The sequence below is a fragment of the Lepidochelys kempii genome, chromosome 2, assembly GCF_965140285.1.
Source record: "Lepidochelys kempii isolate rLepKem1 chromosome 2, rLepKem1.hap1, whole genome shotgun sequence".
Classification (NCBI taxonomy): domain Eukaryota; kingdom Metazoa; phylum Chordata; order Testudines; family Cheloniidae; genus Lepidochelys; species Lepidochelys kempii.
In genome coordinates, this window is record NC_136381.1 from 70,747,722 (window position 1) to 70,761,425 (window position 13,704).

The window sequence follows — 13,704 nt, forward strand, 5'->3', positions numbered from 1 at the left end:
GGATTTTCTGGGCAGAAAATCATTTTCTTCCACACCCTTAAACATGCACATAGCTAGCTACCAAGCAGTTATGGCGAGATTTCAGTTAGGGGAGAAGATGTCCAATTTTATTAAACATTTACCAGAAGAGCAGAGGAAATTAACATCAGCCCTTATTAAGAAAGGTCAAAATATTGCCAGGCATGCTCTGTTACCACCTCAAGATCAGGGAGATTTGTAATAGCTCTACAAAAACATGCTTGGTTACATTCATCTTTTCTCCCATTTGATATGAAATCTAAAATGGAGGACATACCCTTTGAACGGGGTGGCCTGTTTCAGGGGTTCTCAACCTTTTTCTTTCTGATCCTTGCCATCCCCCAACATGCTATAAAAACTGCACAGCCCACCTGTGCCACAATAACTGGTTTTCTGCATATAAAAGCCAGGGCCAGCATTAGGGGGTAGCTAGCAGGGGAATTGTCTGGGGCCCCATGCCACAGTTACTCAGGCTTCGACTTCAGCCCCGGGTGGCATGCGATGGGGCTTCAGCTTTCTGCCCTGGGCCCCAGAGAGTCTAATGTTGGCCCTGCTTGATGGACCCCTGAAGTCCCCCAGGAGGCTTCGGAATCCTGATTGAGAATCGCTGACCTATTTAGTGCAAAAATGGATGAGATACTGGAAAAAATGAAAGATACTCGATCCATAGCAAGATGTCTAGGATTTGTCTCCTTATAGAAAGAGGATGTCTAGGTATCATTGGCAATGTAGCCCACATTTTTCATCCTTCTTGTACCATAACCAGAGGAGGCAGCCTTACTATCAACAGCATCCTCGACAGCAAACATCTTTGCAGACACAGGAGAGGAAGAAATCTTAAAACCTCATGTAAAGACAAAGAACTCCTTAGTCACATCTTCCTTACCAAATGTCAGGCCATGGGTTTGACATGTTAATCGAGAGCTTCTAACCAATCTTGGAGGATCCCATCTATGGTTCTGGAGAACTTCTGTCCAAATTTTACAATGCATAGACAACTATTACCTTGGACAGATGGATTTTAGATACAGAAAAGGAAGGCTATGGAACCCAATTCAAAGCCTTCATGCACGCTCCTCATCTCGTCCCTTTTGAAGGACCCTTCCCACAAAGGGCTATTAACAAAAAAAGTACAGGCTCTTCTGAGTACTAGTGCTGTAGAACAGTGGTTCTCAAAGCCGGTCAGCCACTTGTTCACGGAAAGCCCCTGTCGGCTGGACCGGTTTTGTTTACCTGCCGTGTCCGCAGGTTCGGCTGATCGCAGCTCCCAGTGGCCACGGTTTGCCGCTCCAGGCCAGTGGGGGCTGCGGGAAGGGTGGCCAGCACGTCCCTTGGCCCGCACCGCTTCCCGCAGCCCCCATTGGCCTGGAGCAGCAAACCGCAGCCACTGGGAGCCATGATCGTCCGAACATGCCAAAGCGGCAGGTAAACAAACCGGTCCGGCCCGTCAGGCCGTCAGGGGCTTTCCCTGAACAAGCGATGGATTGGCTTTGAGAACCACTGCTGTAGAATGAGTACCTCTGAACACCAGAAGCAGAGAGTTCTACTCCCGTTACTCCAGATACATCAGGAAATTTCAGCTGTCTCTAATCATTCTCTCCCTGCCTACTCTAGATTGGTTTGCTGCTCTTGAACTGAGAAACGTTATTTCCATATCCCTATAAGGATATCTACTGGGTTCAAATAAATATCTCCTGAGTTCAAACCTCAGATGTATTATCTTTCAATCTCTCCATTACTCCGAAGGTTTTTACCTTGTGATTCTTGTGATGCATTGTGCGTGGGCACAGCAGTCCATCTATACTCAGTGAATTGTAGGGTCAAAGCCAAAATTGACAAGACAAATTGTAGAAGAAAGGAAATGGGGGCTCATTTATACCCAAACTGCATAAATAACTTCAAATACTATTCCAAATGCAGTAGATAAATGTCCTGATAGGACCTCTGTTTTATTCTTTTAACATGTTTTTAACAACATATCATTGGCATGATGTACAAGTTTAAATAACCCTGGAAACATATACAGTATCATAGGTTATGGTATTTATTTAAGGATGCTGGTGTTGATCATTTTCTAAAGATCCTCAAAGCTGATTATTTCAACTTTTAAACTCTTAATTTCCTGATATTAAGTAATATTGATTTTTTTACCTACTTTTCCCTTCATTGTAGGGTGCATCCTATTTTTCATGCTGCATTGAAGTATTAATGAACACTGACAGTTTGTCACTCTATATTTTTATTTTGTGATTTTTTTTTTTTTTTGGACCTGCCCTCCCCCAACACTTTCTTGTTACTCTAAATTATTTTGTGCAATTATCACAAAGTGATTGTCATGCCTTCTCAACTCGCTGTATAAACAAAGATAAGCCTGGTCAGTATTTGAGTGAGAGATGTCCAAAGAGATCTTAGGGTGCTTCAGGTAGTGATTTTGATCATTAAGTAACATTATTCTCTCTGAATAGGTAAATAATCGCTATGCCAGTGTGATGTTAAAAATCACTGTACAGTAGAACCTCAAAGTTAAGAACACCTTGGGAATGGAGGTTATTCATAACAGAAATGTTCGTAACACTGAACAAAGCCTTATAGTTCTTTCAAAAGTTTACAATTGACCATTGACATAATACATCTTTGAAACTTTACTATGCAAAGAAAAATGCTGCTTTTACCAATGCTAATTTAAATGAAACAAGCACAGAAACAGTTTCCTTACCCCGTCAAATTATGTTTTTAAAAACATACTCTTCATTTCCCTTTTTTAATCTCTTCTGCTGCCTGATTGCATACTTCTGGTTCCAAATGAGGTATGTTCACTGGTCAGTTTGTAACTGTCTGGTGTTCGTAACTCTGAGGTTCTTCTGTATTATGAGCGAGGCTGGCTCTCAGATGGGATGGATATGTGTAATGCTTTGATACCTTTTAAGTAAAGAGCCTTTTTTGTGTCATTTTTGTGAGAGTAGAAGTGTTACCCTAGTGTCCTGGTCAGCTTCAAACCACACTATTCCATAATCTTCAAACACATTCCTTTGCAGTAAAATAAAACTTTTTTAAAAATAACATGACTAACATGAAGCACACTACTATCCAAGCAACCTTGTAAACTTATTGTGTATTCTTTTCTCCCTCCCTCGCTCTCTCCTGCTTTTCCTCCTCTCCTGCTGTTTCCCCCAGTGCCCCTATGTTTTTGTGATCAGTTCGGAAAAGGGGCCATGCGTCTATTCATTATACAATGTCATGCATCTCTGGTATGCACCATACAAATTCTGAATAATAATCATTCACCTTTGAATTAAGCTAATCTTTAACGGATGATTTCAGTCTTTCCTAAAATATGGTATTAAGACTGCTGCATTCTTTAAATTTTGGATTTCTGAAATCCCTGGGACCTCCTAACCTTACATGTCTTTTTAAGTAATATTTAGTATGCTCACTCTGACATCAGTATTGGCTCATGTTCATCAAAACATGTTTCTCGTTTGGCCAATATTAAATATATTTAAGCGTCGCTGATATATATATTTTTAAAGCATCTGTTGTGAATCCAGATGCTTGTCACTACAGCAGGGGTCCTGCAATATTTTTTACAGGTTTTACTGAAAGAAATTACATACATTGAAATTTAACCCCAAAGGAAAAAATGTTTTTGATAGTAGTATCAAACATGGGACAATCCCTTTAAGAAAAATAGTGTCTCTTCTTGGAGACTTTTCCCCCTTTTTTAATATTTAAATCACCTGATTTTTTCATAGCTAAAAAGGCCGTATTGAATACGAACACAGGAAATGCCTACTGAGACAGACAAGTGCAGCATCCTTTTCTAGACAGTGGCTAGTTGCAAAAGAGAAGCATGAAAACTCTTTAATATACCTAATTGCATTACTCTTTCTAATTTCCACTTGGAATTGTTGCCTGAAGCTTTGAGGCTTGAAAACCTGGTAATTTTATGTTTCGTGCTAGTGATATTGCTGTTATCCATATAAGTCAAGGTTGTCATATGCCCTGCCTATGTTTGACAATTAAGAGTACTCATATCATACTATTCTACAGAGTGCAAGATTTCCATTAGTTTCTAGCATTTATAGTTGAAGGTAATCTTCTGAAAGTAAACCAGTGGAGGGCAGAAAATAGCAATAGAGGAATTTTAACTGCCTCGCTTCATTTTTCTACTGAACAATTCTGCAGGCAGTGGTAACTTTACTAAGGCCCTAATCCTGCAGAGATATCTGTGTAGGCGTAAGTATCCACTTTCATGAAACTCTTTGCAGCAGTGAGGCCTAAAAAATAGTTACAACATAAGGGCAACAGTCTCTGAAAAATTTCTACTTTGTCATGGGATGCCTGTTGTACATTAAAGGTACAGTATCCAGCATGTTGGAGGAATGAGGGGCGCTGGTAAGTCAAAAATTCCAGTTAACTAAGAGGGAGGGAGTTTGGGTGCAGAAATGGGCTCAAGTTGGGGCGCAGTCTCAGGGAGGGAGTATGGGTGCAGGAAGAGGCTTGGGGCATGGAGGAGGGGGTGTGCGGGGTGCCGGATCTGAGTGCTCCTAGGTAGAGGTGCGGCTAAGCAGCTGTGCATGCTGCTTCCGCCCGCAGGCGCTGCCCCTGCAGCTCCCATTGGCCAATGGGAGCTATGGAACTAGTGCTCGGGGTGGGGGCAGCATGCAGATTGCCCAGTTGGCCTTCAGCAATTACACTAAATATTGTAAATATGCCTTTAATTAAATTCATTTTGGTTTCTACGTGTATATTTCCCTGGGATATACAGATTTCAGTTATACTTCTGCTCTTTTGCGAATCTGGAGGGTCTGTGTGGGTGAAATATGAGTAACTTACTCAGGTTTGTCTTTTTAATTGCTGTGCATCAACTCATTGGGATTACAGCAGAATATCAAGCAGAATTCGAAGTGCTTTGCAATTCTGCACTAACGAACAAGATTCTTTGTGATGAGACTCCTACGTTAACTATAAGATACACATTTTAAAGTAGGGTTTTAACCTCTGTTCCAGAATGTTGATTTAGAAATAAAACCGTATATTAACCATAACATAAATTCAGACTCAGTACAGAGCAAAATCATCTACATTTTATTTGTCCTGATTTTTATGCTTGTTTAAATGAATGTTTTAAGTTTTATTTGTGATTCTGAGGTTCAAACTTGGCCTGCTTGAAAATTGTACCACTCTTTCTGTCAGTAGTATTTAGGAAATAAAAGGTATATTCCAGAAAATTATTTTGGAATATACATAGACTGATAAGTAACATAGTCCTCGGAGTGACAGCACTGGAAAACCTCTAAATAATCAAGTAAATCATGAGTGTGAATTTAGTGTTTGACAGTTGCTAGTCCTGGAGAATAAAGTTCTCTAGGTATCCACAAAAGAAAAAGCCTACACTCTGCCATTGTGGCTCAGCCTTGACCTAGGGGGAGCTAACTTAGTCTCTGTTCATTCAGTCCTTGCCTGCTTTGCTGAGACTGAAAAAAAGCTTGCTAGTTATAGCTAATTGTAATGTTTTAAGTTGGGCAAAATGTATCAGATGAATAGCTTCTCCGAAAAATGCATTTTTGGTTGACCCAAACCTGTTCACAAATTAGACATGAATCTGTCCAGTAGTTTTGACCAAAATAATAAAAAAAAAATACTCTTTTGGCCTTGAGTGGCATGAGGAGGTGGAGGAAACCTTCCTTATAACTTTAAGCCCAGGGATTAGAACACTCACCTGGCATGTGGAAGACCTAGGTTTGACTTCCCCTTCTGCTTGATGTGGAGAAAGCATTTGAACTTGGGTCATCTATGTTACAGGAGTTGGCCCTAGCCACTGGGCTTTGGGATATTCTGATGTATCAGGCTGTTCCATTGTGGATAATTTAGTCATTGGATCAGGAGCTTGAACTTGGTCTCCCACATCCTAGGAGAATACCCTAAGCAGCAGGCTGTAGTGTCATTCTCACGCTCTCTCTCTCTGGCCCAATGACTTCATTGTCATTCACAGTAGCAGTTCATAGTCGTTCTCCACATCAGGCAGAGGGAGGAACTGAACTCTGGTCTCCCACATCACAGGTAGTGGGGCAAATAAAACAGATTTTTTGAATTCACTGCATTTTTATTGGATTTTTTTTTTTTATGGTTCAACCTGATCCAATTTCCCCCCACAATTTTTCAGAATTGCTAGTGAACCAACAAATCAATTATTCATTCAGCTCTAGTAGTGATGGGAATTTTGTGATTCAGAAGCTGAAAACTGCACTGAGACATGCAAATTTCTTTACATTAGTATCAGAAATTGCTTTACATTACATAACCTAGATAATCATAGCCCATTAACCCTTGCTTTATCAGAGAAAGGTTCAAGACTGGGTGGCTTATTCTACCCCACTGGGATAAGATTCACTTTCTAATTCAAGAATCTGTCCAGCACTTGAGACTTGAAATGAGACTGCCCTTGGATCCTCTGGAGTAAATAAAAAATTTGCCAAGACCCCTTGGTTCAGTTTACTTCACAAGGGAAAGTTCCAGAAAGTTGAGTGAGCCAGCTTTGTCTGCTTTGTACTATTCTGGCAGCAGAACATGGATCTAATGGGCTGGTTAATCTGGCCCTCAGTGTTTTAAAGAAGGGGTATGGCCAAATTCTGGAGCTCCCTAACCAAGTCTGAACTTTCTCCAGTATTTATAGGAAGAGAGGTGTGGCCCAAATGGGGGAGGGTTAGTTTGAGAAAGAAAATCATCAGGTAGGCTATTTTTCATTCTTCTGTGCCCTTCTCTGTGCTATCTATTGAAGGCCCCTGTTGTTGCATCTTTCTGCGTCTGTGAAAAAGAGGAGAAACCTGATTTGCCTTCGATGTCTGTATTACTGTGGATGAGTTTTACTGCATCAAGAACATTTTATAAATATGTTGGGAAATCTTATATTTTTGTTGAAATACTAAAAATGTACTTTATTATAAAATGTTTTAACAGTTGATTAAAAAGAAGAAAGGGAATTGTGTGCAGAGAGAAGCCTTCATTAGACATATTTTTCTCTTCATCTAGATCTTAATTTTGCATCCTATTATTCATATTATTATAGTGTAAATCAGAAGTCAACTTTTTTCATTAAGTAATACTTTCAGAAAAGCAAGTTCATACAGTTTTAGAAAACAAAGCACAGTAGCAAAGATAATTAATTTTCATATCAAATATGTGATGGTTTTCTTTAATTTCCTGGCTCCTAGCATTTTTTGGCAACTGCTATCACTTTCAGATGTTTGTACAGTATATAAAATTACATTACAGTCCTTAAATTACACTACATATACTTCACAATCACAGTAATTATAGTAAATTTTGGTATACATATAGTTAATGTTGCACACACAACACACTTGCTAACTGAAGATTTCAAGGAAGACGCTGAAATTGTCAAAACCATTTGAGTTTACATTTCCTTAACTTTTTAGCGTCCATTTTTGAAAAGTTATATGTATAATGATTGTGACACTTTCTAGTGCTCGGGTTACTTTATTTGTTATGATATTGCCAAGTTGTAGCTAAATCTTAAAATTAATGTATTTATCATTCAGTTTGTAAAGCTTTGGTTTAAATTTTATACTTGCAGATCTCCAGTAGTCAAGCATCACCACAATCTGCTACTACACCAAGGATGGAAAGTGCTAAAGGAACCACAATTGCTACCTCTTCTAGAACTCCTCCATCACTCAGTCTTCAGGGTCCCTTGTGTCCACCTGTGTGTCCCCCAGCTCCATTAGATGAATTGTCTCCAGACAGCATTGATGCTCATACATTTGATTTTGAAACAATCGCTCATCCAAACTTAGAGCAAGCCCTTAAGCAAGGGTCTTTGGACTTGGATTCACTAGCAGAAAGTCCAGAGTCGGACTTTATGTCAGCAGTGAATGAGTTTGTAATAGAGGAAAATCCATCATCTCCTCATATTGTAAGTGATCCACAAAGTCCAGAAATGATGGTGGAGTCCCTCTATTCTTCAGTTATCAATGCAATAGACAGTAGACGTATGCAAGACACAAATATTTGTGTAAAGGAGGATTCTCTAAATGTTCGTATGGAGAAGTGTAGAGTTGTTGCCCAGGAATCACAGTTTAATTTAAGAAACATAAAAGAAGACCTTTGTCACTTTAGAACATTTGTACAAAAAGAACAGTGTGACTTTTCAAATTCTTTAAAATGTACATCAGTAGAAATAAGGAATATTATACAAAAAGTAAAATTTTCACTTGAAAAAACACTGAAAGATAAACATCAAAAAGAATTGCAATCTTTGAAAAGTGAGTATGAAACTAGAATTGATACATTGCTAGGAGACGTTGAAGAAAACAAAAAAAAGATTAAAAAGTTAACGGGAGACTTAATAGGTCTTGAAGAAGTTTTGCAAAATAAAGATAATGAATTTGCGATGGTGAAGAATGAAAAAGAAGCCGTTGTTTGTCTGCAGAATGAGAAAGATAGGAAATTACTTGTATTGGAAGGCCAAATGAAGAATCAGAATTGTGAAATTAAAGAACTGAGACAGTCACGTGAGATGGTATTGGAAGATTTGAAAAAGCTTCATATTGAAAATGATGAAAAAATTCATCTTTTGAGGGCAGAGCTTCAGAGTTTGGAGCAAAGTCACCTTAAAGAATTGGAAAACAATCTACAAATCAGGCATACTCAGGAATTTGAGAAACTAATAGCTGAGCACAAGGATTGTTTAGATAAGTTAGAAAAAGAAAACCAGCAGAGATTCGAACAAATGCAGGAATCTCATGCAGCAGTTGTCCAAGATAAGGAGCAACAGATAGAGGAGTTAAAACTCAAAGTTTCTGATCTGTTTGACTTGAGGTGCAAATTAGAAGTTGAACTTGCACTGAAGGAAACAGAAACCGATGAAATGAAGATGTTGTTGGAAGAAAGCAGAACTCAGCAACAAGAGATCCTAAAGTCCTTTATTGATAAGGAAACTGAAAATTTAAGAAAGGAGTTAGATAACTTAAACCATAAGATACAAGTTAATAATGATGAATATCAAGTGGGCCTAGTAGAGCTAAGAACTTTAATGACAATTGAGAAAGATCAGTGTATTTCAGAATTAGTGGACAGACATGAAGAAGAAACAAATGTACTTAAAATTGAATTAAACAAAGTAACCTCTTTACATCAAAAAGCTTTTGAAGTAGAAAAAAGTCTCAAAGAACAAATAATAGAACTACAGAGTAAATTAGAAGTGGAAGCGAATGCCCTAGAAAAGCAAAAAGAGGAAAAATTGGCTGTGTCTGAACAGAAGGACAAATTTGAACATCTTATTCATAATCTTGAGGAGGAAAAAGAACTGTTAATAACTAACCAGGAACAGGAAAGAAAACTACTTGTTCAAAGGCTCAATATTGAAAAAGAGGATGCAATACGAATGACCCTTAAAGAGTTTGAATTACAGAGGAAAGCTGTTGAAAAAGAACTCTTGGAAAAAATACAACTACTTGAGATGCAAGTAAATCAGAGGTACTGTAAGAATTAAGTTGTACTTTGTTAGTGATCTAAAAATAAGATAATTCAACAATTTTTGTGGTGTACTGCATTTACAAGGTAGTCTACAATATACCACCTTGGTTCCTAGACATTTATGATGCAGTTTAACTATTTTGACTTAGAGTTTCAAACTGTTAAGATTCATAGATGGTAACGTTTTTTTGCATCAGTGGACTCTAAATTAATGAATTAACTCAATATTTTGTAGAGCTAAGTTACATTACTGTTCCTTAACACTCTGGAAAGAACTTTAAAATGAATAGTGGATTTAAAACCACGTTTAATACAAGCTTTTAAAAAAGTCAGTGTCTAATTAATCTTAAGGTTTGAAACATATTTTTAAATGTTTTAAAAAAATAGGGCTTTTGAATTTCAACTTCATAAACTACTGAAAACTATCACACAGAGATCCTAAGCACAAGCAGAGTTTGGTAGATTCATTATTTTAACATCAAACCTTTTTATCCTTTCACTTGGGGTGTGCAATATTATCTTCTCGCCATCTTGTCCGAAAAAAAAAGACATCTATTAAAAAAAAAAATCTGAGTAACTCAGGGTTGGTTCTATGTAGATTGTACATCATCCACATTATTTCAGGGTACACACTCTGCAAATATCTAGTTATGGTGCTGGTCCATGGTACAATGGACATTTCAGAAGCGAGTATATTGTTATGGTACATAAAAGCTGCTTTAAGAAACCATATTCCTTTTTTGGCAACCAACCACTCATTTGCTGGCAGCAGATAAACCTGCCACTTGCCAGCAACTGTTCCATGATAACTTACATGAAATATATCATCTTATGCCTCTGAAAGGAAGTGTGAGTGTGGCAACCAGGATTTCATTATGTTTACAGAGAAAGAAGATCAAATGTTTTTAAGTGCTGTGCAAACGTCCTTTACTTCCATAGTCACATAAATATAACAGAGGGCATATTGTTATTTATATTGTTAGCACTTAGTAGCCCCAATAAAAGATCTCATTGTGCTCGGTATAGTACAGATGAGTAAGAGAAGCAGTCTCTGAGTTTTCAGTCTAGATTTGATGATATGGTAGGTAGATAAAACAGACAAATGGGCTTGGGGAGTAAATTGAGATTATGAAATACCAATGAAATAGACAGAGCTCAGAAGAAAAACAATGTGGCCCAAGATCTGGATACAAATTTAAATGAGATCTTTCTTTTCTTTTTAAATGTCAGTGAGTATGATAGAGTTCTAAAATTACTGTTTTTTCTTGAAATGTAGAATTCAAAAATATTATACGTTTGCAGTACAAAATTTTAAAAAGGTGAAATTTGATTTAAATACTAGTTTTATCCACATCAGTTTGATTTTAACACTATCGTTTGTATGGTGAAATCTCTATTGTCAGTACTACATACAAAAAATGTACATTAAAAGGTTAAGTTTATACAGTCATGTACTCTTTAATTCAATGCAACTTTAATTCAGCCTGTTTATACACTATGGTAGTCTTTAATTACATGATCACATACTATTTTTTCCATAGCACCCCTGCCTCATTCAGTGCTCAGAATGGGTGATGTGTACTGAAGAGGTAACAATCCTCTACTACAGTGGTTCTCAACCAGGAGTAAGCATACCGCTGAGGGTACCCAGAAGTCTTCCGGGGGTACATCAGTTCATCTAGATATTTGCCTAGTTTTACAACAAGCTACATAAAAAGCACTAGCAAAGTCAGTACAAATTAAAATTTCATACAATGACTTGTTTGTTCTGCTCTATATTCTATACAGTAAAATGTAAGTGAAATATTTATATTCCAATTGATTGATTCATTTTATAATTATATGGTAAAAATGAGAAAGTAAGCAGTTTCTTCAGTAATAGTGTACACTTCTGTATTTTTATGTCTGATTTTGTAAGCAAGTTCTTTTTAAGAGAGGTATAACTTTGGAATATGCAAGACAAATCAGACTCCTGAAGGAGGTACAGTAGTCTGGAAAGGTTGAGAGCCACTGCTCTACTGAGTACTAAGTCACAAGCAGTTTTCCAGATGCTTATGACATTGTCAAATTAGGGTGCATTTTCACGAGGGTGGCAAAAGGAACATCCTGGATATTAGTGTTACACTCTGCCAAATATCATATTCTTGCTCCCAGGGCAAGGAGTTGGTAGAGCTTCTTAGTGAAATAACTGTAGGAATTAATATAAGCAAAAGAATGTCATCCCTAATTTTGCTTGGACATGGCTGAACTAGGAGAACTGAAACTTTCCAAAAAAAAAAAAAACCATTCAGCCTGAGGCAGACACCCAGCATAGAAAAATTCAGCCAGGCAGTTAGTTGGGCAAAGATATAATCAATTAAAAACAAAAAAACTGAGGAGGACTTGTGGCACCTTAGAGACTAACAAATTTATTTGGGCATAAGCTTTCATGGGCTAAAACCCACTTCATCAGATGCATGCAGTGGAAAATACAGTAGGAAGATAGATATACACAGAGAACATGAAAAAAATGGGTGTTGCCATAACAACTGTAATGAGACTAATCAATTAAGGTGGGCTATTACCAACAGAAGGAAAAAAAAATTTTGTAGTGATAATCAGGATGGCCCATTTCAAACAGTTGACAAGCAGGGGAAAAAATAAGCATGGGGAAATAGTTCTTATTTGATGTAATGACCCATCCACTCCCAGTCTTTATTCAAGCCTAATTTAATGGTGTCCAGTTTGCAAATTAATTCCAATTCTGCAGTTTCTCGTTGGAGTCTGTTTTTGAAGTTTTTTTTTATTGGAGGATCTTTATAATAGAAATTATTTGGCAAACTTTACTGCAAGCTATCTATATTAGACAAGTTTCCATTAAAACGGGACTTGAAAAAGCTATTACCAGTGACAAATAGGAAGCTTTCTCTGGCAGTTATGGGGCATGTGTACACCTGTTCATATCATAAAATTGCTATAGTGGGAAATTTCCCAGAAGTGTTAGGTCTTGTCTACATGGAGAAGTTAGTGAGCAGCAAGATAAGATATAAATTTACAGTGCACAAGCTATTTCACACTAATTCCCCATGTGTGCACTTACTATGCACTAAAAGTGCCTTTGTGTGCTTTAGCTAAATACTCTTTAAAGTGTAATAAACTAAACCGTTCAAGGCATTTTTAATGCACAGTGTGCCCACATGGGGACTTAATCAGACTAGCAAGTGTACAGTAAATTCACACCTTAGTTTGCTGTGCACTAACTTCCTGTATAGACAAGCCCTTAATGTAGTCATAAACACTGATATGAGGTCTTTTAATGGATTCTTCTGTGTGACTGGATGACTCAGGAGATGAATAGGATATGGAAAATGTCATTAAAAGATCACTAGTTCATTTCTTGACTGTGGAGTAATGACAAATAGACAAAAGCAACTAATATCTGGACAGAAGCCAATATGTACAATGATTCTGTCCTTCGTGGATAGGGTTTTTTCTCCACACAAGAAATTTAACTCCTCCAAAATTTAACTCTAATTGGCACCCATGTTGGCCATCTTAGAAAGGTGAAAGATAATTCAGTCATCATACCAAGTCTAACTTCAAATGTCTATTGGTGGTCTCTATAGAACATCATTGAAGCACATTAACAGGGCAGCATGGTAAACCTTTCCCTTTCTGTGTTTTCTTAGTCCGTGAATAAAAAAGCAACACATAGTGTAGAGCAGGGATGGGCAAACTTTTTGGCCCGAGGGCCACATCGGGGTGCAAAACTGTATGCAGGACCAGGTAGGGAAGGCTGTGTCCTCCAAAAAGTCTGGCCCCCGCTCCCTATCCGCCCCCTCCCACTTCTCACCCCCTATCCAACCCCCTCGCCCCCCCGCTCCCTGTACCCTGACTGCCCCGATCTATCCACACCCCCGCCCCCTGACAGGCCCCCCGGGACTCCCACACCCTATCCAACCCCCCCTGTTCTCTGACCACCCCAGAACCTCTGCCCCTCGACCCTCCGCCCCTGACTCCCCCCCCCCCCCCCCCCCGGGACCCTCTACTCAACCCACCCCCCGCCACGCGTGCCTCCGCCACCCCCTTACCATGCTGATCAGAGCGGCAGGAGCTTGGCGCCCTGCTGCCCGCACGGTGACGTGACTGCGGGGGAGGGGGAAGAGCGGGGGAGGGGCCGGGGGCGAGCCTCCTGGGCCAGGAGCTCAG

The 13,704-nt window shown here is 38.6% G+C and overlaps 1 protein-coding gene across 13 annotated transcripts in view; it reads left to right on the top strand.

Moving 5' to 3' along the window:
- Positions 1-13,704, top strand: part of RB1CC1 (RB1 inducible coiled-coil 1) — a 169,115-nt gene that overhangs the window by 90,433 nt on the left and 64,978 nt on the right. For 12 of the 13 annotated variants that reach the window (XR_012157216.2, XR_012157217.1, XM_073331179.1 and 9 more), the window contains one exon: positions 7,616-9,516. Coding sequence is in view for 10 of the 13 variants with exons in the window: in XM_073331179.1 (XP_073187280.1) it covers positions 7,616-9,516 (1,901 nt within the window). In the remaining 3 variants the exon portion in view is untranslated. Of the gene's footprint in view, positions 1-7,615; positions 9,517-11,057; positions 11,245-13,704 lie in introns of all 13 variants that reach the window. The other variant, XR_012157218.1, reaches the window with a different exon arrangement.